At 32.7% G+C, this 23,326-nt stretch overlaps 3 protein-coding genes across 7 annotated transcripts; 1 reads left to right on the forward strand and 2 right to left on the reverse strand.

Moving 5' to 3' along the window:
* Nucleotides 1-1,740: 1,740 nt before the first annotated feature.
* On the reverse strand, nt 1,741-6,206 carry LOC100817690 (protein SAWADEE HOMEODOMAIN HOMOLOG 1). Of its 2 annotated transcripts, XM_014774546.3 has the most exons (10): nt 5,512-5,646; nt 5,059-5,124; nt 4,594-4,679; nt 4,456-4,501; nt 4,207-4,288; nt 3,923-3,986; nt 2,673-2,724; nt 2,405-2,548; nt 2,202-2,321; nt 1,741-2,118 (listed from the first exon to the last, which is right to left on the reverse strand). In XM_014774546.3, exons 3-10 carry the CDS (start codon nt 4,668-4,670, stop codon nt 2,074-2,076), a joined length of 630 nt encoding a protein of 209 aa, XP_014630032.1. In that variant the 5' UTR covers nt 4,671-4,679; nt 5,059-5,124; nt 5,512-5,646; the 3' UTR covers nt 1,741-2,073. The 2 variants fall into 2 exon arrangements, with proteins under 2 accessions (XP_014630032.1, XP_003522718.1); XM_003522670.5 differs by lacking the exon at nt 5,059-5,124 and having other exon boundaries at nt 5,512-6,206.
* A 4,784-nt stretch (nt 6,207-10,990) lies between these two features.
* LOC100818219 (NADP-dependent malic enzyme) lies at nt 10,991-16,176 on the forward strand. Of its 4 annotated transcripts, none has more exons than XM_006578177.3 (20): nt 10,991-11,123; nt 11,616-11,788; nt 12,180-12,300; nt 12,583-12,657; nt 12,838-12,989; nt 13,068-13,173; nt 13,256-13,321; nt 13,421-13,516; nt 13,632-13,703; nt 13,786-13,869; nt 13,958-14,056; nt 14,277-14,324; nt 14,404-14,457; nt 14,563-14,661; nt 14,760-14,849; nt 14,943-15,020; nt 15,118-15,192; nt 15,294-15,384; nt 15,656-15,784; nt 15,881-16,176. In XM_006578177.3, exons 1-20 carry the CDS (start codon nt 11,067-11,069, stop codon nt 15,967-15,969), a joined length of 1,854 nt encoding a protein of 617 aa, XP_006578240.1. In that variant the 5' UTR covers nt 10,991-11,066; the 3' UTR covers nt 15,970-16,176. The 4 variants fall into 4 exon arrangements, with proteins under 4 accessions (XP_006578240.1, XP_040870806.1, XP_003522719.1 ...); XM_041014872.1 differs by having other exon boundaries at nt 10,996-11,123; nt 11,613-11,788; XM_003522671.5 differs by lacking the exon at nt 10,991-11,123 and adding an exon at nt 11,336-11,497.
* Nucleotides 16,177-16,945: 769 nt separating this feature from the next.
* LOC100779918 (uncharacterized) lies at nt 16,946-23,164 on the reverse strand. The gene is made up of 9 exons (XM_014774547.3): nt 22,651-23,164; nt 22,467-22,542; nt 21,628-21,740; nt 21,467-21,532; nt 20,865-20,966; nt 20,235-20,748; nt 19,201-19,406; nt 18,884-19,047; nt 16,946-17,275 (listed from the first exon to the last, which is right to left on the reverse strand). The coding sequence occupies exons 1-9, from the start codon at nt 22,756-22,758 to the stop codon at nt 17,131-17,133; spliced, it is 1,494 nt and encodes a 497-aa protein (XP_014630033.1). The 5' UTR covers nt 22,759-23,164; the 3' UTR covers nt 16,946-17,130.
* Nucleotides 23,165-23,326: the final 162 nt, after the last annotated feature.

The raw sequence follows: 23,326 nt of genomic DNA on the forward strand, positions 1-23,326 counted from the left end.
ATGACCATTTAATTTTGTTTAATGTGCTAATTCCTGTAGGTTCTTTTGGGATAAATAACACCGATGATTTGTTTGAAAAAGTCAAAAATAAATTTCCAAATTGTGTCTGAGGTAACAGGTAGTTTTTGGTTAAATTTTCAATAAATATTTACATGGAGAAAAATACAATAAATCAATCTAAAGTTATATTCTTTTTTGGTGAATATAAATCAATCTAAAGTTAAAAGTATTTTATGTATTTTTTTTCTCTTATTTAAAAGTTTCTCCATTTTCAATTTGTTTCTATAAATTGAGGTGTATATATTAATTTTAACCTGGAAGAATGATTTATTTTATTTTCTTATATGAAAGTCATTAAGCATTTTTTGAGTAAAGCTTAAAGGATACGACACCAAATTGGGTTTGAGGTACATTGTTCTATTTTTTTTTTATTAACCCTAAAAGGTGAATTACATTCCTGTCAAAAGAAAAAGGTGAATTACACTGCATGCATAACTCGTTTATATTTTCAGTTGGGCTGACAGTCTTATTCTGACTTGGGAATTCCTCTTGGCCCCTCCATAAATTCCTCTTGGCCCCTACTTCTCAAATGAAATTATCCTTTTACCTGCAACTTCAAAATGTCCCAACCCTTCCTCTTCCCTCTTCCCTTTCCGGGCACCCCCTTCCCCTTCATTCTCCTTCCTCCTCCCCAACCCAAACGAACCCTTTTGTTTTGTTAGGGAAGTTGTCGCAAAATATAATAACGGAATTATGATTTTGTTGTTATGTTTGGGGTTAGAAAATATTGAATGGAATCACAATTTTATTATGTAAGGGAGGCGAAAACTGATTTGTAACGTAATCACGATTTTATTATGTGTTTTTATATAGCAGAATCATAATTCGGTGGGAAAGATATTTTTGGAACAAAAAAAAGTCTTGCGTATGTTAAATAGACAGCTCTTGTCCTAATCGAAGTTGTATCCACCCAATTACATGTCAGGTATCGTTTTCAAAGCAGAATTAGATTGCTAGTGGATAAGGAATATTTAAATCTTTCGGCTGTACTGACCGAACCTTCAAGATCAAACTATTAAAGTAATCACCTCACATTTGTACATTTTTACCCTTGTTAAATTCTATTCCTTTTTTCAGATTATATTATGATGCAATCATACACTTGATGTGTAAGATGTTCTTCAGAATAAGTAACACTTATTTTAAAAATCATGATAAAAATTAAAAATCGATTCACAAATTCACTTGTTTGTTATAGACATACAACGCAACATTTATTCATTTAAACTGAGACTATAAATTAGAGGAATATACAAATATGATAATTTAAGTTTAATAATTTTTGCATATATTAAATCACCTTTATTAAAATCTATAGAATTAACACAATGATGTAAAATATATTAATTTAAGTTTAATAATTCTTGCATATATTAAATCAATTTTATTAAAATCCATAGAGTTAACACAATAGTATAAAATCTCATTACATAAGAATAATTTATTTAATTAGAAAATTCATGTTTAATTTCTCTATTACAAAATTTTCTTGGGACGGTAACAGTCACACAGTAAATGAGATTAATTTATGATCCAGGTAAAAAAAACAATAAACTTTACTAAAATCATACTTTAATTTATTTACCCGCCATAGAACCATAAAACTTTATATTTTCCTTCGATTCAGTTCCGGAAACATACGAATGATGAGGGGAGGTATCCATATCAGGTACCATTGCCTTTGATGAAAAACATTTTATAAAATGAGGTCTTTTCCCCCTAGTGTATTAACAATTCCATAGTTGAAGCTTACTCATCTTTTACCATCTACTTCCCTTATCTACCAATGATGACAAAAAAAGGGCCACGAGTTTCATAATTCTTCTTCTACAGCACTCCCAGCCAAAACTTAAGTGGACGGGGAAAAGGCTTTACATGTTTTAGCTATGAAATTTGCATGAACGAGCACGATACTCAATGTCAAGTGCTAGTTGCTTCCTGCTGCACCCAGGTCCTTTGCTGACTGTTTGAAAGCTCACCTTGAATGTCAAAAAGAATTGATCCCACATGTGCTTAAGATCTTGATCTGCGGCAAAGTCTCCTCAAGCGAACTCTTTCCTTCAAGGAGTAAACACAACATTAAAAACTTGTAAATTACGCATCAAATGGTTAATGCAACCAAATGCAAAGTTGATATGCACCTCACTGTTGTCATGATCATAACGAATTAAGATGAGACATCTGCAACCTCTAATATCATGCATTCTCCTTTGGATCTCTACAATGTGAGCATCATAGTAAATTGCTTGATCTCTCCTCTCCTAAAATCCGATTGAAATTGTTAAGTTAAATACTGTAATGCCCAGTAACAACACTTCAGCAAGGAAATTCAGCCTTAATTCACCTGGAAGCACAGGACTGGGTCTCCCATTTTCAGGTTGGAACACTCTGTGCTTTCCAAAGGAATGGAGCGTTGGCGTACTGAAGTTTTGATATTGATCCACTCATCTTCATCAGCTCCAAATCCAACAAATCTGACATGGACTTCCTTTAACAAAAGGCAAAAGAATGTCTCAGATGGCAAAATCTTGTACCTTCTTTATAGGGGGAAATCAATCTATCTACAAGTCTTGCATCACTAAGCTATGAATATCAGGATTGTGAAAACTTACAGCTTCCCCTGTGCTAAGAAATCTATGAGCTAGAAATGCCTCAACATCATACCTGCAATTACATAATATTTGAAGATTACATAATTGATCAGGACAGTAATGTTGAATATAATATGTCTAAGTATGCAATTAGAACATACTGCAAATTGTACAAAATTTAAGTATAGCAGATCTGTAAAATTTATGAAAATCAGACATTATTGTTTCAAAAATAGAAAGTGCAAGAGCAGGAAAAATGCAGTTCAAACCAGAAGGCAAAAATAAACTACCCAGAATTTTTCAGCAGGAAAGAAAGAATATTATAGTATTACCATATAGATGGCCTAAACTTTTTTAAATATATTTTTCCTAAAAGCAATAAAAAAGCAGTGAGCTTAGTTTTTTCAAGATAGAAATTAAATTGATTAAAGACAGGACTGTCCAGGTACCAGAACCAACAACACCATTTTTGTGTGTGTGAAAGAGCACCATTTAAATAATCCATCTGCATCGATCCACAAGGAAAAAGAAAATATTGTCTCTTTTTAAAAAGAGGAAAATCAATCATATTAGGAGAAGGCAAATTGCTTAACAATGAGAAAAGAAAAAAGAAAAAAGAAAAATAATGGTATTATATAGATACAAAAGCCTCCTGAGGTTTTGGAATATCTATTACAGGAACTCCTATGCAAGTTCCATCTTCAGCATACCATAGAATGGAACAAATGCACAAAGCACAATTATACAGTACTATAGATGAGAATTGTGAACAAGTTTAGCAACTTATGAACACAATTCATGCCATACAAAATGTGCCTTTCCATGTTAATAATAATGGCAATAATTAATTAATAGTAAGATAGCCAGAAATGACATTGGTACATCCATATTTAAATTACTTTTCCCATTCCAATATGAATGGGATGCGAGTCTGATCTTACATTAACTGGAGCAAGAGGTGTAATCCATGATTTAAGACTTCAAGCAACCTTGCTACCAACATGGAATGCATGTCAAGGGGACACATATATGATGAAGCTATCAACAATTGAAGTACCTCCAAGGTAACCGTGTCAATAAGGATAAACAAAATCGTTTTATAATATTGGAAAAGTGTACATGAGAATGTTTTCCTTTCATACTTTGGAAAGGTATTTGTGAAAACTTTTTAGTGACAGTAAAATTTAAAATACTTCATAAGCATTGAATACTGATGATTAGTTGATTACTAAGAGAATTTACACTAACTGCAATACTCTGTATGTGCTTACCATGCTCCATCTTTTGATGATCTTGCTTCAAATTCCAACTCTGATGGGTGTTGCATAGTTTCTCCTGCAAAGCAATCAGTTCAGGCACAATCCCACAAGATAAACTCAGTTGATTAGGAGTTCAGACCCCAGACACATCAAGCATAAAATAGGCGACCTACCATAACTCAGCAATGATAGATGTCGCAATTATATTAAATAATCTAATGTTGACCATTTGAATACTTGAAGACAGCATAAGTAGTGACTATGCTAAGAACCTTAAGGCACGCAAGAAGTCTCACCTTCCTTGCATTTAGGAACCATCAACTCACTGCTAGGGACTTGTGGTGAGTCTTGGAGCCTAGTCTGAAACCAACTCTCAATCTAAAATTTCCCCCAAAATAAAAGAATAAATTAAAAACTACTTAAAATTAAGGCACAAAGACAAACAAGCTCTCCAATATCAGAAAAAAGAAAGCATCAGTTTTTGAAGGATAGTGTACTGAAAATTAAGAAAATAGAATACATGAGTTAGTAAGAAGAACATCAACCTCTGTCCATTTTATGATAGGCTTGCCAGCACGGCCAGAGGAATAGCTGCAGAAACATAACATTCCAACACTCCTCAATGACAATACAGCATTTATTACTAGAAAATAAACCAACAACCATTCAAAAGCAAAACTCACTTGAAACTTCGAGCCAGTTTTTGGTAAAATTCCTTGCCCAATGACCCCCCCGTAGGTTCCCTCAACAATTTCTCCATTTTCTCAATCTGTTTTCCAGAGCACAGCAAGTTCAAATCATTAACAGGACATGCTAAAGCACACCCTCTATATTCTATAACCAAGGTTTTAAAAAACAGTCCACAACCGTGTAAATCACCTATTTCATCCCTAAAAGTGTTAGGTGCTATCACCTTAGTCCCTGAAACTAAGGAAATAGAACTACAATCTGTCAAGCACATTAGTTCAACCGCTACATGAAAGATGTGACTTAAGTGATAATGTTAACATAGGGACTAAAATGACAATAAGTGGTTAAGTTTAGGGACTTAGCTAAAGACAATTTCAGGGATTTATTGGGCATTTCCTTAGTTTTAGGAATGCATATGATAGCTCTTAACACTTTCAGTGACCAAAAAAGTGATTTACCCGTTTTGGGGATGTCTATGACTGTAACACAACTGCAATAATTATGGCCAACTCAGTCGCATTGGTCTGCAATTTCCAGCAATATCACGGAATGCGATGAATCAGAGACCATACCCGCTATTTAAAACCTTATCCATAACCTTCACAAAATTATCAGTCACTACTACTCACTACCTTCTTACAAACACCATGACCAACAATGAACAATCAAAGTTGGAATCATCGAAGTAACATCAAATACTAAATACATGACGTGAAACATTGTTGAACCAGTAAAACGTTATTAAACTTAGAAACTTATAATTTGTAGCCCAAGGCTTCTAATTCCAAACACAAAGAACATATCCCAATTGTATAGCTGATAACGATGATACTAGAGGAACGGCATAGAAAAAGTTGAAGAATCAAAATTGAAAACCCAGACCGGTGGCACAGCAATTGTAATTAAAATACCTCGGCATTTGTAAATCCAGAAAAGACCGCTCGATTCCTAGGACGCAAGCGGTCCATGAACTTAAAGTTCGTCGCTTTCGTTCAAAAATCTAATTTCTTTACACTGAATTTGAATTTCTCTCCTCTACGAACCTCAAGTGCAGTGAAAACCCTAGCAACTTTTTTCTTTTTCTTTTCTTTTCCGCTTAAATTCACTTTTGGTCGTGTAGTTTTATAACTTGCAAATTTGGTTCCTATTTTTTTTTATTACACATAATTTTTCATGTTTTAAAAATTGAGTAATTTTAATTCACCGGTAGTCTGCCATCAGTTTTTAGGTTGTATTTGGTTCAGATGAGAAAAATAAAATAGATAAAAATTAAAAATAAAAGGTCAAAATAAGTGAAAAATAAAATGATAAGTAGATATATTTGATTGAAGAAAAATGAAAAAGAAATTAGGAAAGAGATAAGAAATAAAAATAAGTAAGAAGAGAGCTTATATGTTAATTAATAAAAAGTCATTAGTTTGAATTTATATTTTTTTTAAAAGTAAAATCTCAACTTCAATGTTTATAGATTTAAATAATATGGTAAAAAAAAAACTCAATTAAAAGTGATGAAACAAGTTCTCTCGGAGGGTTAACAAAAATCAATAAAAAATTTACATAAATAATATAATTAAAAATAAATAAATTATCACATGCCATCCTCATCGGAACTGACGGTAAAAATTCAATGCAGAAGGATTTTATTTAAGGCGTTTGGAAGGAACCTCATGTGCGGGTCCCGTGCGGAGCAGGCAATTAGTAATTCTTTAATATATATTATTTTTAAAATTAAGAGAAATTAAATTATATATCAGTAATTATTATATTATTTTATAATTTTCAACTACACTATATTTATTTAAAATTTATTATTGAATTCAAAACTCCTTTTATATAAATTATATATACAAACATTTATATTAATTTAAAATTATTTATTACCTCATTTATATAAATTAAAATCAATAAAATATAAATATTTTAAAATATATTAAAATATAAATAATTTTATTATTTTTTTGTTATAGTTTAATTTTAATAAAATTTAACATAACACTTTTATTTTAATAATATGTAGATATAATTTAACGTTTTGATTAATAAAAATTACATTTTATATTAAATTATAAAAATAATAAAATAATTATGAAAGTTATAATAATATAATTTGATATCACCTCTTTCAAAATAATTATTTACTGACAAGTATTGTTACAAATTTGCAGTTCTTTAAATAAAGACACAAAGTACATGTTTGTTTGTTTTTCCCCGTTTAAAAGCAATATTTTTTGCTTCTCGGTATCAAAGGAAGTGAGCATTGGAACCTAAGTTTGATAAATTAACGTGTATCTCATAGTTTACGTGGAAATGTGTTGATAAAATTGATTTGGAATAGAATTTGTCAATTTGTTGTGGATAAAAAAGATCAACTTTGTTTTTGAGAAGTGAAGTGTTTTTAGTTTAGTTTCTGAAAATAATATGACAAAAAGATCACTAAAAAAATCCTATGTTATCACTTTAATCTCTAACTTTAATTATTTATTATATAATATTTTAGTATCTAAAAGTATATTAATATAATCACTTAATTTAAATTTAATTATTTATTATATAATATTTTAGTATTTGAAAATATATTAATATTGCCAATTAAGTTATGCGATTTTTTGAATTTTGACAGAGTGACAAATTACGTTTTCAATGACCTTTGGTCATTTTATTTTTATTTTTAGAGACTAAAATAACGTCTTCCACTTTTAAGAATAAAATTAATTACATATCCAATTTATTATATAATTTTTTTTATTAAATAAGTTTTGAAATAATGTAATTTATGTTAAAATGTTTTTATTTTAAAGTTAATAATAAAACTTAATATAATTTTTTTATCAAATACAAAAAAATATTTAAATTTAATTCAATTTAAAATCAATTTTAGACTTGATTAATTTCTTAATGTGGAATAAAACATGTGATGTTAACGTGATTGTATCTTTAACCTGAATCTGAACACGTTATAACATGTTAAAATTTGGATCCAAATTAGTTAAACAACTAATGTGGTACATGTTTAAACATAAGTGGTATTAAAAAATTATAAGTTAACAGATCATTAATAAACACTAAAATAACGTGTAAAATATTATTTATAGAAAATACAGTACGTAATTATTCAAGTACGATAACTTAATTATTTAGGTTATTTGCAACCCACGCGTCTTTTTGTTTATTCCTCCAATTGAAAACGTAACCTCACAGTCACAACATTTAAAATAACAATTTTAACAAAAAAGTGAAAATAAAATAAACAAGTAGTATAAAATTTCATGGGATATCATGTATGACTCCCGGGAATGCTAGAATTCATGGGAATCAGTATTTATTTTTTTAAGAATTGAAGACATTGTCATGAAGGCTATAATAACTCAGGTATTCATATTTAACCAACTGAGTCCATTCATTAAGGGAATCGAATGAAACCCACATCCGGTTATTTTTTACTTTTGCTACAAATAAATCCGTCAGAGAGGTTCTCACAGTGATAAAGATGGAAATAAAATGTCTTACTAGGTTCAAATAAAATCGTCTTCCATAAAAAAATATTTATGGTCTCCATTAAAAAAACAGATATGAAAATCAAATATAAGTTTTTGTTTTTCACCTCACATTCTAAGAGTCTGATTTTTACACATAGACTATTAATTCTCTTAAAAATATCATCTTATAGTGTATAATGTGAAAGATCTAACTTAACCTCTAATATTCTTGAACTTGATGTGTGAACAAGATCAGAGTCTGCCTTAATATTATCTTAGATTTCATTTTAAAACCAATTAATATTAAGTGAGTTAACAAATTCTTAATTTACCTATAGTGCCAATGGGGATGTGAAGTGTAAAGGTGTAGGATGTAGAAATTAATAATATAGCATATAGTAAGGTTACTTTTTTGTTTCTAGTTTCTAGAAAAGAAAAGGTCTCACTTGGAAATTTCTTCAGTTTGGAACTTTTGATTTCAATGCCGTGTTACCAGTTTTTCTTGTCTAAAGGTTAATTTAAAGTTTTCACACTATCCACCTTGTTTATGTACCAATTCAGAAAAAAGGTCAAAGTAGGAAATCTCCTACAGTTAGAGATTAAAGTCGCCTACGATTATAAATTAATTTTACATGTTTATGATTATGACACAATCCCAGTATATCACAAACTCAAGAAATTTAGAAAAGGTATATCTAAATAAGAGCTTCAATCCATTTTTTTTCCCTCGATTAAACACAAATAATGAAATAATGGAGGAACAATCTATATGCCAATTGACGCTTCCTACAATATTGTTCGTACAAAACCGTTTAATAGAATAATAACTTTATAATTTGCATATATGAAAGCAGAGACTCTTCGTTTAAATATTAATTGAAAGCTTGATACATTATAAACTTATTCCCAACATATTCTTCCCTAAATTATCCTTTTGAATGTATGGCTGATGGTGTTATAATGACATATGTATCAACAGATCCCTCTCGTCAACATATAGTTTTTTTTATTATTGGAAAAAAATGGATAAATGAAGGTCAACTATAGCACAACGTCAACATATAGTAGTAAAATACAATAGTATGTTTGAAGCTAAATTTGGTACTTTTTAAAATTTATATATGAAAATAACTATTTAGAAATTTATAATTTTTTAAATTATTATTTATTTATCTTAGTTGTGTACATGTAAATTTTACTTAAATTTAATTTATTTGGTTTTATTTTAATTGTTAAAATGGATAGTTTTCCCTTACAATTTTGAGTTTTCCCCCATTGTAACTAATTAAAGAAAATGAAGTAAAATATGAAAATAAATCTCTACTGTACGTCAAACTAATGTGAAGGTTAACTCTAGTGAAATTGTTTTTTTTTTTTTTTAGAATCTCTGGTGAACTTGTTAAAAAAATACCTGTATCTGTTACCTCTAATCCACTTATAATAGATTTATTCGATTGTTTTTTTAAATGTTCGTAGTTTAGATAAGAGTTTAAAATGAAAACACTCGTTATTTTATAACTTTTATAATCGAAGGTTTTAGAAAAATTACATGGTCTGTTTTTTAAATTTTATGATTCCAAGCAATACACTTTATAATTCCCAACACAATCCAGCAGTGCACAGTATAATGCTCACGATCATGAAGGCATGTTAAATTGAGTTGTGTTATTCATATAACAACTCGTATAATATTGTGTACAATAACATTTGCTGTGTTTTTTTTTTATTGTATCATTTATTACATTTTATGCTTTTTATAATAGTATAATATATATATATATATATATATATATATATATATAGAGAGAGAGAGAGAGAGAGAGAGAGAGAGAGAGAGAGAGAGAGAGAGAGAGAGAGAGAGAGAGAGAGAGAGAGAATGAAATTACATTTCTCTATTAAAATATATATCCATTATTATATTTGGGCTAATTAAGTATGTGATATGAAATTGAATGGCATGCGGTGCCGGTGCGGCTGCGGAAGAGAACATAAGAAAACCAAAGAATTGTAAAAGCCAGAACGTCAAAAATGTCTGATTCTTGAATAAGGACTACAAAGTTGAAAACCAAAAACTGTTTGAAAAATCCTCCAATTCCGACCAGTTTGAATACAAGATAAGATAGTAGGAGTATAATCGAATACATCATGTATACATGGTAACATGGGGACAGAGAGGTTTCAACTATTAACTGAATAATATCGACATTAATGTACTTTTTCATTGTCGAGAAAAGTATTTTTAAAATTTCATGTAAAAGTTATTGATTTTTTTAAAAGTATTTTAAATTTACAAAATACAATTTAATTTCCCATCTCATGTTTTTAAATTTATCATTTCACTATTTACCTTAAAAAAATTACAAGTATTAATTAATATATTAAACTATTCTATTTTTACTTAAAACTATTGGTATCTTAACATCACGTTTGACATCCAACTAACTTGAATTAAGTTAGGTGAAGTCGTTAAAGCAACAAAATTATCCCTCCAAATACACAAAGTGATAAAGAAATTAGTACTTAAGACTTCTTATTAAAGAAAATCGTATTCTTTCAATTGATTGATTTACATCCTAAATGGTATGATAAATTATTTAATTATATATTAAATACTCATTTTTTTGGTACAAATATTAAATGACCCTTACTTAATATCTCAAAACATTTACTAGCAAAACCTATAATAAATATTTTTTATTTTCGTTAACTGCATATTTCAAATATCATTATCAAATAAAATCAATTTTGTAAAAGAAAATACAAATCACTATTCTATTTTGGGAGAAAGCTAGATGGGATGTGTGGACTAGAATATAGAATATACATGAATGAAGAATGAGCCTTTGTTTCTCTTCCTTAAACTATTTTGGTTTTGGTTCTGTCCTGGCAGCAGTTAGAATAGCAGGGAAATATTGACTCTTCAACAAAACGCGGAGAATCTGCAAAGCTTCTTTTTCAAAACCTTCACTTACATCTTCCGCCAAGTCAATATGATGTGGCTCAATAGGCACAGGCACAACATTAATATTCTGCTACCACCTACAAAAGTAATTCCCATTATTATTATTATTCTTAATTTCTTATAGTATTTTTTAATATGGCACGGTGTGAAATGAAATATTCAAATGTGCATTCAAATGCTGGTTAGTACAACGAGACAACCAAGGACTACAAATATATTTCCTATATTTGATTATTACGCGTGCTACTAGTCCACCGTGTTCCCTAGCCACGTTGAAATCTGACTCCATTTTGATCACATATGTAACCAAACCAAAGCAAAAAAAAAAAAAAGAAGCATTTCTTACCTCTTAAGAGCTTATATATATAGGTAGATAGCAAAGTTGTTTCGGACACATACCAAACTCGCATTCTGTTTTCCGCTGCTTGTTTGTGCCTGCGTAGCTACAAAGTAAAAGAGGTGAAAATCATTGCTTGCTGTTGTTGTTGCATTCATTGTATGTATTAATGTAGCCACATGCATGATTCCATGAACATGTCTTTAATTCTCATTGTTAATTAATGAGTTGCATTAGCAGGGACTAGTACAAAAGTTGTTGGCAGTGACCATGTCGAGCACTTCGTTGAAGGAGATGAGGAACGGTGGTGAGGATTATAGCAATGGTCATGGTGGTGGTGTAAGGGACTTGTATGGAGAGGATTGTGCCACAGAGGACCAGCTTATCACCCCATGGACTTTCTCTGTGGCCAGGTATCACTACATGCCAAAAAAGACAATAAGAAACTTGTCTTTTTGTATTCATTTCCATGTTTGGATCTGTGTTTCATTTGTCTTTATGATCTTGTTCATGTGGGAGTTTTAAGTTTTGGCTATGCTAGACTTGTTTTCTGATCTTTTGTAACTTTTTTTTGGAGAAAAAAAAATCTTTTATTTCATGGCATTCTTGGGTTTTATGTGGTTTGGAGTACTGGGTTTGGTAGATCACCAGATAGTGGAGTTATTTGAAGCTAATATGCTTTAGAGGCTATTCTATTGACTTGTTATGATGCGATCTGCATAAGGAGTGGTTTGTGTGTTGTAATGATATGTTTGAATTACTTGCTTGGAGTTTGTGTGGTAATCAAGCATTTTTGTGTTACAGTGGATGCAGTTTGCTGAGAGATCCACGCTACAACAAAGGACTGGCCTTTACTGAGGGAGAGAGAGATGCCCATTACTTGCGTGGCCTTTTGCCTCCAGCTGTCTTCAATCAAGAACTTCAGGTTACTTACTGTCACATTCGATTACTTATTTAACATAAGGACAAAACTTGGACTCAAATTCTTAAGTGTTTTAGTATTGCTCTATAATTAGAATGAGATTTTCATCTTGATAATCTATGTAATAAGAAATTTATTATCAAGGTGAAACTCCTATTTTGATTAGAGAGCAACACCAAAACACTTGAAATTGCATTTAACTTTTATCCTTTATATAAATGATATGTTAGATGCAGTGCAGTCTGAGGATTTTTGGCTAAACTTCCTTGTTATTTTGGTTTTCAGGAAAAGAGGTTGATGCACAATCTTCGCCAGTATGAGGTTCCTCTACATAGGTACATGGCCATGATGGATCTTCAGGTACTTTCTCACTCACTTACAATTTTCCCTTGTAAAGTGCATATATCATGTAGCAAACTCTTTTGAGAAAATGAATTTTGCTACTACATATATGTGTACAATATGCTGGTGTAAAGATAATATAACCAAGAACTACTGCTATGGAGTTTCTCACTGTCTGTGACATTTCTCTATTGTTAGGAGAGGAATGAAAGGCTGTTTTACAAGCTTCTGATCGATAATGTTGAGGAACTGCTTCCTGTTGTTTACACTCCAACTGTTGGAGAAGCATGCCAGAAATACGGAAGTATTTTTAGGCGTCCTCAGGGTCTATATATCAGTTTGAAGGAGAAGTAAGCTTTTTTCATGGCATTGCTCTTTTTGTTTTTTCTCTTGGCTTTGAGAAAATACTAAGTATTTGAATTCTTCAGAGGCAAGATCCTTGAAGTACTGAAAAACTGGCCAGAAAAGAGTATTCAAGTTATTGTTGTGACTGATGGTGAGCGTATATTAGGACTTGGAGATCTTGGTTGCCAGGTAAAATATATTGTTAGTCTCTTAAATCTGCATTACACATAAAGACAATTATAGTAACATAATTTTTCTAAAATTTTGTTAGGGTATGGGAATTCCTGTTGGGAAACTTTCTCTCTATACGGCTTTAGGAGGTGTCCGCCCTTCATCTGTAAGAACTACTAAATGCTGTTTTCTCTATTCCTTTTCCCTTCCCTCCCTCATAGTTTATCAAATAATAAATTGCTATCTGGATCTTCTCTGATTTCAGTGCTTGCCAATAACCATTGATGTTGGCACAAACAATGAGAAGTTGCTGAATGATGAGTTTTACATTGGACTTAAACAAAAGCGGGCAGCTGGGCAGGTCTGATCATCCTTGGCCCTCACAGACATACAAATTAATGCACATTTTTTTAAGAAAATAATTTGAGTGTGATGTTTCTATTCCGTTAATGTGATAATTGTTTGTTGCGGTTCAGGAATATGCGGAGCTTCTAGAGGAGTTCATGCGCGCAGTTAAGCAGAATTATGGGGAGAAAGTTCTCGTACAGGTTATATATCAGATTCAACACCTACAGTGGCTTTGGCATGCTTGAAATTATTGTTTTCCTAAATTCCGTTATTCCTTTTCAGTTTGAGGATTTTGCCAATCATAATGCATTTGATCTGCTGGAAAAATACAGCTCATCTCATCTTGTTTTCAACGATGATATACAGGTAGCATGCTTTAAAGCTTTTTGACTTGTGCACAGTTCCTTATTTTTATTTCAGGTTACTGATTCTGCCCTTCTTTGGTTTAATGCAGGGTACAGCATCTGTGGTATTAGCAGGATTGCTTGCATCCCTGAAATTAGTTGGGGGGACCTTAGCTGACCATACCTTCTTATTCCTGGGTGCTGGAGAGGTACGAGTCTGAGGGAGACTGGTTTGCATTCGCCATTAAGTCTAGATGTGCTATTGCCTTAGTCTTTATTATGCTTTAGTATCTTCTCTGTAGGCCTATATTCTTTTTTCCTTTTAGTAATACATGATTTATGAGAATCATGAATATACATATGAAGTGAACTTATATCTGTTTTTTCATTGAGAGGAATTTTCTTAATTGTATATTTTGGTTGTTGAAGGCTGGAACTGGTATAGCTGAGCTGATAGCTCTTGAGATTTCAAAGCAGGTATAACTTGTTATTTGTATGCTTCTTTATTTGATAACATTCATTTTATGAAGTATCTAATTACTCTTTCGTTGACCAGACTAAAGCTCCAGTGGAAAAGACCCGCAAGAAGATATGGCTCGTGGACTCAAAGGTAAAAATGCCGCAGGTTATTGGAAAATAGGAAAGAGAATAATCTTCTTTACCTTTTACTGTTTCTTCTTCCCTAACCTCTTATAACAAACTTGTTCTGTTCCAGGGACTTATTGTTAGCTCTCGATTGGAATCACTTCAGCACTTCAAAAAGCCTTGGGCCCATGAGCATGAACCTGTTAAGACTCTTCTAGATGCCGTCAAGGTAAAGAAAGTGTCTCAGATTTTGTCTTAGTTTGTAAAATATTTAATATTTATTATCCTTGATTCTTGTACACAATATCTTACAATTCGCTCCATCAGGCAATCAAGCCAACCGTTTTGATTGGATCATCTGGAGCAGGGAAGACATTTACCAAGGAGGTGGTTGAAACCATGGCATCCCTGAATGAGGTTCTTTCTTGTTTTCTCTAATAATACTTTTGCTACCTCATGAAAATTGAGAAGATTCTGTCTCTAACATTTGTGATATTTCTTGGCATGTAGAAACCACTCATTCTTGCTCTCTCCAACCCAACTTCACAATCTGAGTGCACGGCTGAAGAAGCTTATACATGGAGCAAGGTAAATTTTCATTATATCATAATGCTTAGCACCAGAAACATCATATCGCGAGGTAAATGTTAAAGCAGATAAACAATCAAAACTCCTGTATTTGCAGGGTAAAGCAATCTTTGCTAGTGGAAGCCCATTTGATCCTGTTGAATATGAAGGAAAAGTTTTTGTTCCTGGACAGGTTAAATTTAATACTTGCTAAGTATTTTCTTATTCAGCAGACTCACATTCCCAAAGTATAGGCTGACTTTTTTTATATTGTTTTCCTACTATGCAATTCAGGCCAACAATGCTTACATATTTCCTGGTTTTGGCTTGGGTTTGATCATTTCTGGTGCAATCCGCGTGCGTGATGAGATGCTCTTGGCAGCCTGTGAGTACATGCAAACTAGAGAGATTAGATCATTCGAGCATGATAATAGATATTGCACGAAAGAATTGCTTGAATTGATATTAATGCTTGTTAGTAGTGAAGGAAGCACAAACTTGGGACTAAATTACGTGCGTGCAAAAATGTATAAGAAAAAAATGATGAAAAAATTGCATGTCCATTTGATAAAACCCCAACAAGACAACACATACTAGTGACTTCTAAGGGTAGCATATATGGATAGATTGACTGACCCTTTCATCTTTTGCAACAGCTGAAGCTTTGGCTGCACAAGTATCACAGGAGAACTATGATAAGGGGCTGATTTACCCTCCATTCTCAAACATCAGAAAGATATCAGCCCACATTGCTGCTAAAGTCGCAACTAAGGCATATGATCTAGGTGAGTTTTTTGAAAATGTGTTCATTTCAAGCAACACTGTTTTAGTCATTTTATTTTTTTACATACTTAATCCTGACTTCTATGTTTGGTGGACAGGTCTGGCTTCTCATCTGCCTCGACCTAAGGATCTTGTCAAATATGCAGAAAGTTGCATGTACAGCCCAGGCTACCGTAGCTACCGTTGAGTTTTTTGAACATTATGAGGTCTACACCCTACAGTGATACACAAAGAGCTTCTTCTTAGGAACAGATTTATTTTATTGCATGTTAGCTTTGTGGTATAAGGCATTGCCATATAAACTTTGAAAAGTTGCTATTCTTTCAAGGTTTTTATTTGTATTTAGGAGGAATATTATTATTACTATTCCAATTCCAATTTATTCCGAACGAAATGATTTTTGTAGTAGCATGAGCTTGTCATTGAGGGCCCTTTGCACCGAATATCTCATAACTGCAGTAGGAAGAAAACAGATTTATAATAAAATATGATGAAAAAAAAAGCAAAAGATAATTTCTAATGGTTCATTGTCCCTTTCCCTCTCTGTGAATATATATATATATATATATATATATATATATATATATATATATATATATATATATATATATATATATATATAAAGTTAATATAATATATTCTTAAAAAATATGTAATCTGTTGATCTAAATAAAGAGTTTGAATTTTGAAGTTTCAGGTTCCAAAATTCAAATGTTGTAAATAAAAATACAGATCCAATTAGAACATATTGATAGTAGAACATATTGATAGTGTAAATTTTACACAATCATCCAATAATAAATGATTATGTATAGTATAACTATTAACTTCTGTAATAATCACTTAAAACATCCAATGTAAAACTTGGCTTTTTACCAAACATGGATAATAATCAGTTAAAATAATGTAAAGGTAATTTTTAATTAATAGTGTAAAAATATTTGTAATAGCAGTAGTTTAGGCAGACCAAAAAAATATAAAAAATATAATAGTTTAGTTAATTCGTACATTTACATTATTCCCCCAAACCAATTTTAGCTAGCGGTGTAGGCAGACCAGACCAGACCAAAAAACTCTTAACAAGGCATCTAGCTCTTTTAAACGAAATAGGCAGCTTCTTCATCGAACTGTGAAAACAACACCGCTACAAGAGTTCGCAAAAATTCGCATCTAAAAATATCTTCAGGTGTGACTTTATTTCTTCCAAGCTGTTGCAACATATTTTACTAATATAAGTATACCAACATGCGAAGTGCTACAAGAAAGTTGCATTATATACATAACCATGCAGTGTTACTTGAACATGGCTTTCACTAAGCTTTGGATAGATGACTGCATACATATCAAACTAAAGGTTTTGGCGTATTTCCTCTGCAAGTTGACAGCTCCGAATCCCCCAGAAATAGCTGGGTTTCAGTTGTTTGTTCCTGGCTGTAAAAAGCCATCCCATTTGTGTTTTACATGTTGCACAAGTTGCGATTGTCCATGCATACCTGCCAAAAGTAGCACATTGGCACATAAGCTTCTCAGATCTCTGTTCTCATTAAACAACCAAATACAAGTCAGACATTATGTAGCATTCACAGCACAAATCTCACGAAAAAGATGAGTTGTACTGTAGGTCCACATTATAGGGCACTAGCTCATCCTTCCATTTTTATTGCTGGGGTATAACATACACGTTAAACAATACTTGGCTCAGGAACCAAAACATCACTTTAAGGGTGGAAAGCCATTGAGACAAGGGTCGGCAAAAAAGTTGCCAAGACAATTATTTCTGAATGGTTTATAATAGAACTTTCCATAGAGCACAAGGAAAATACAAGAAAAAGAAGGCTAATGGAGACTTTTTCACTCTCTCTCCATATCAGCAAAGACACTCTTTTAAGCTCAATGGCTGACATGTTTGCTAAATCTATACAAATGTGCTTTATTTACCGATTGAGAAGTACATGGGTAGAAGGGTCTAGAGTCTCAGCAATAAAACACTGTCTAGACCAAAAACTATAAAAAAATAAGAAAAATTTACACGGATAAATCAAAAGCATATCAATTATAACTATAAATTTATATTTATGATAATATAAATCAAAAGGGCATCTGGTTAAGTAAATACAAGCCAAGTGAAAAACCTCAACATAATGAAACAAAAGGTTGATTAAATATCTCCACGCATATATATACTCAGTTCATTATAAAAGGCATTAAAATAGACAAGGACAAGATATTTTTTATTATTCTATTACTCTAGCAATTATCTAAACTACAAAACAACTTTTCTAGTAAGAAAAATTAATTAAAGAGAAATATAGAATAGGTATCTTCCCAAAAGCGCAGCAAACAAATTGTAGAAAGGATTTACTGATTGTTGTGTTGTACCCACAGACATGCTTTCTATAATAATCAAACCAAATCAAATAAGGAAACAATTGAGGTTGCAAAAGAATCAATGAAATCACTAATTTGTAGTGATGGAATGTTTTCATCTTTCCTTACATACTTTCATCTTTCTATATAATAAATGCACACATCTAACACAAACAAGTGAAATTAAAAAGTTAACTGAAAAGAACCAGAGCTCTCCAATTCCTCTGTATATATCTAACAAAAGCCCCCTTCAAAACAACCGCGTGCACAAGTAACAAAATGGACTGCATGCCCAAAAAGAGTGCATAACTGACAGCACTTTCACCTATTTTCTTCTCTCAAAACCCAGATAACAGGTAGAGAATGTCTCTGAAAAATACCTCGAAAATCTTAATGCCATAATGATTTTCAAATCCTCCTAGCTATTATCCTACTGCAATAATTCTTGCTAAGAAGAATGCCCATGTTGTGGCTGAGAGGACAAGTCCAATGCCACAATGGAAAATAGAATCCAGCCAAACCACATTCAAATGGCAGCAAACTAAGTGAGAAGAAATGTAAATGTACATGGGTCATCAGTCATCACCATCACATGAAGCATCATACAAATTCATAGCATACAATAATTTGATCTTTGACATACCTTATTCATCTAAACTCTAAAGAAAAATAAATAACTTGTTATGTTCAATTGTTCATAACATCACAGAATTTGGAAATGGACTGACACTTACCCAGGAAACCAACTGTAATCTGTTGCTGCTGATCCAACGAGAGCTAAACCATTTGCCTTGTAAAGAGTCATTATCTCATGCACATAACCACCTGGATTCACATATGCACTAAGAGGACCCTCACTTGACATCACCAACATATCACTTCTTTTTGCAATTATAGTCTGCAAATTTTAAGATGTTAAAAAAAGAGAAGAACATTACTTTCTGCATATGATGAAAGTTGAAACAGAATTGTACATCCCAAATTGTCTCTATATTTATTCACAAGCAATATGAAGGGCAAAACTGTGGAGCTTTGGTTAGACAATGATTACCTCGCAGCTTTTACACCGGATAAGATCAATGCTCTCTAGTAATTCAATTTCCCTGCGCAGCCTATATGCAATGCCATCAATATCCAAAAGCTCCTGCCTTGTAGACTCAGACACAGGTATTTTACTGGCTATGTGAAATGATAAAATATCAGGCTTCTTAATGAGACTATCCATGTCAGGCATCCCAACTATTCGCTTCCACATATCTACAGATTATCAACACAACCTTCAATCATTATTCTAAGAATAGCATATTTATTTCACAATAAATAGCAAAAATTCAGAGACTAATAATTTTTCATTAAAAAAAAGTAAATGAAGACTTGTATCATCTAAATTTCAGTCAATTACAAATATAATAATAATAAATAAAGACTTAAATATGTTTTTGGTCCTTATAAGTTAGCATTTTTTCATTTTTGATCCCTGTAAGTTCATTTATCTAATTTTAGTTCCTGTAAGTTAGTGCTTTTGCAATTTTGATCCTTGTAAGATATTTTGCTCATTTTTAGTCCCTGTAAGTTTGCATTTTTCCAATTTTGATCCTTGTAAGCGCAAACTTATGGGGACTATAATGGAAAAAATTGGAATCTTAAAGGGACTAAAATTGAAAAGGCACAAACTTATAAGAACTAAAAATGAACAAAAAAACTTACAGTAACCAAAATTGGAAAAATGCCAACTTACAGAGACTAAAATTAGAAAAATGAACTTACAGGGACCAAAAATGAAAAGGCGCTAACTTATAGGGACCAAAAACATATTTAAACCATAAATAAATGGACAAAAGCATAGATCAATATAGTATTGTACATTGCAAAACCATTTCTGAACATTCTAGAAATATACATAACTTGCTCATGAATTTTCCGTTGAAGTCCTTTTTTGAATTTTAAAATCAATACTAACAGACCAGCAAGTAGAAAAGCTAAACAAAATTTTTATTTAGCCAATAATAGTTATGCCATAACAATGAATGGGGAAATATGAAAGAAATATCTAATCAAGAGTCAGAAGAAGCAAAGCAAAGCTACCTGCAGCCCTTTGTGCAAGCGAATAAGAGTCAAACATCTGATACGCCCAGTGGGGCCAGAATGCTTTGGAAATCTTATAAGACGGGTAGGCACAGATATTTTTACATCTACTAAGCTCTTCTTTTGATGACTGCTTTCCAGAAGTGGAACATTTCCCAGTTCTTGAATCCAAATTGGATCTAATTTCCTGATCTGAGTTATGCATAAATTTAACATCATTATCATTTGCTGATTCATCCATAGTATCATGCACATAACTGGAGCCAACAACTGATAGATGGATTTTCCTTTCCATCAGTGAGAGCTCACTCTCAAAACTCTCTTCTGAATTTGGTTCTGAATCATTTTCCTCATTTTTTGACCTTTGCATGTTAACATGGGAATACTTTGGAGACAAATTATGTGAGACACCTTGGCTACAGGGCATATTACTCAATGGTGCTGATTTGCCAAAAGCATCCCTTGGAATTCTGAGTGGCAGATCTTCCTCAATAACTTGAATCTCTCCATAAGGCTAAAAAGCGGCACCAGAACCAAACAAAGAACAAGGGATTCATCAGCCTTTAGTTACATAGCTATGCCCAAGTAGATAAAAATAACAAGCAGGTAAGAAAATATTTTTTTGCTAACCACTCCTTCCACATCAGTCCAGGACCGTCTTAGGCGAAATCGTTGTTGTCCACGGGTAACCACATTCAGAGAACCATCCCCCAGGCGCCCAAATTGTCGAATCTGTAGATATGAGTTTAGAAAGTAATATTAACCAACATACATATTGACAGTGATGTCTAACTGTAGTAAGAACTAAGAAGACTATAACTTGTAACTAGAGATGGTCTCTTTTTCCTCCTTTAAGAGATATGGGATTGATGACTGCCACATTGAAAAATCAGGTTTTGTATTGATGAACAGGATGTTATGTAAGTAATTCAGTTCTGCTTCTCCCAACATCCATAGTTGCATCAGAATGGTTTTTGCACAAATACACATGAAGAGTGATATATACCCATGCGGCTGTGCCAACATTAAATTTATGAAGCAAAGTGATTTGCTTCTGCTTTATCATGTCTCTTAAGGACACATTCGCAGGCACCAGGAAGGTGCTATTCATAAATTTCGTATATTAAAAAGATGGAATGTGTTTTATATTTAAAAGGTAACTGCAGGCACAGATATGTATCAATGTAAATTATTCATCATGTATAAATAGTACATCGGTTGAGATGTAATACCTCTGCAGTTGTCCCAATGCTAGCTGATTTCGTCCTCCGAGTTGCAGTATCCCTGTGAATTCGAATCTGAAAGGCGAATGCATGTCCACACCGCATTCATGTTGTATAGAAAAATTAAAACAGAATTCCAAGCATGAATAAACCACAAAGAGTTAACCTACCACACCAATGGTACAAGGAATATCATCTTGAGTTAAAGCTCTCTCAACAGCAGCCACCAAATGAGGTTCAATAACTCTAAGGGGAAGAGTAGCCCCAGGAAAAAGTACAACTCCTGAATATTGCAAAGAGTAGTTAAACTCATAAGTTAAAAATAATAAATTGAACCTAAGAAGGATAAGAAGGCAAGCCATATGAGAAAACAACACTTCGCCACCTTCTAAGACAGGAAGAAATAACTTATACACCACTTTTCAAGAACATATTCCACATAAGTTTCATACAATAAAGGGAAAATATGAAATTGCCAAAAACACCATGAGACAGTGCAGATGGATGAAAAGGCTCAGTGAAGCTCAAATCCCATCCAGTCCAGACGCATAAGCAACCCTTAAAAAGCAAAAACTAGAATGAAACATATTCTAAAAATGAAAATTCTGTTTCTCAAAGAGAGTAGAACGCAAATATGGTCCTGAAAATACAATGCCTATTTGTCTACCCGTTTTCCATCCTGTAGGAGCACGAGTTTCCCAAAATTGTTCACTATTACTTCATTGTTTGTCTCATCCACGAACAAAGCGCCGTCCAAGAAAGCAGAAGCTATAATACATTTTGGATATCATAGAACTATCCAAAATCACATTGAAATACCACTACCAGCTAACAAGCTAACATGATTCTAGGTCAATGTTCGCATGTTTGGTAAGTACAGTTGCTTTTGTGCTTAATAAAAAAGATTATATCAAGATTTAGTACTAACTTACATAAATCACTTCACTTCAAAATTAAAATGATTGAAAATCAATTTTACAAGCATTCACCCAAACACACATTTAAATACCTCCGAGACAAAAGAGGGGAAGGTTCAATATGGCGCCACCGTCCAGATGCGTCACACATGGAACATGCTTCGACATCTGCGAGCAAACAACGAAGCAATAGCAATGCGTCGTTGAAGGAAAAGGCGTCACGTACATAAAATAACATAACATAGGAATATTACAATAGAAAACGCGATTGCGTACCACCGAGATAGGTATGCAAAGGCGCGATATAGGTATCGAAATTGAATTCGGCAGATGAGGGAGGAGGAAGAGAAGCATCCAAATGGTATTGCGAAAGGAAAAGCGCATACTCCTCGTCGGGATCGCCGTCGATGTCTTCTTCGTCGGAGTGGTCGACTTCTTCGACTACGAGGTCCTCGAGATCGAGCTGGCGAATGACCTGGATTTGCAATCTCTCCCTCTCCAGAAGCCTCTCTCTCTCCTCGTCATCCATTTTCCACTGCTACTGCTATGCTAGGGTTTAGTCTGCTATTGGATATTTGTAGAGGAAGAAGAAGGGGAAAGGGAAGATTGTGCCCCAGGTTGGCACTGTATCGCATCAGAAGGGTACTACTAATAGTAGTTTATATTCCTCTCTCTATCGTTGCACTTGCTCACTTCAACTTACACTCTGTTTGGTTGCAAGTCCTCAAAATTAGACGCGCGTCATGCTCTCACGCAATATTAACCAGCCTTTACGTTTTTTTGGGCATTTGACACACCCTTGGTGGTTTGGTCCGACAAGACTGCTTTCACCATTTGGCTCGTTCTGCCGGGTTGCTTCTATCCATTTGCAACTATACTTTTATTAGTATGACTTTAAAGGTAAATACTATAAAACTCAATAAATTTATAATACAAGATTATTTTTAATTTA

Source organism: Glycine max, chromosome 4, assembly GCF_000004515.6.
Source record: "Glycine max cultivar Williams 82 chromosome 4, Glycine_max_v4.0, whole genome shotgun sequence".
Lineage (NCBI taxonomy): Eukaryota > Viridiplantae > Streptophyta > Magnoliopsida > Fabales > Fabaceae > Glycine > Glycine max.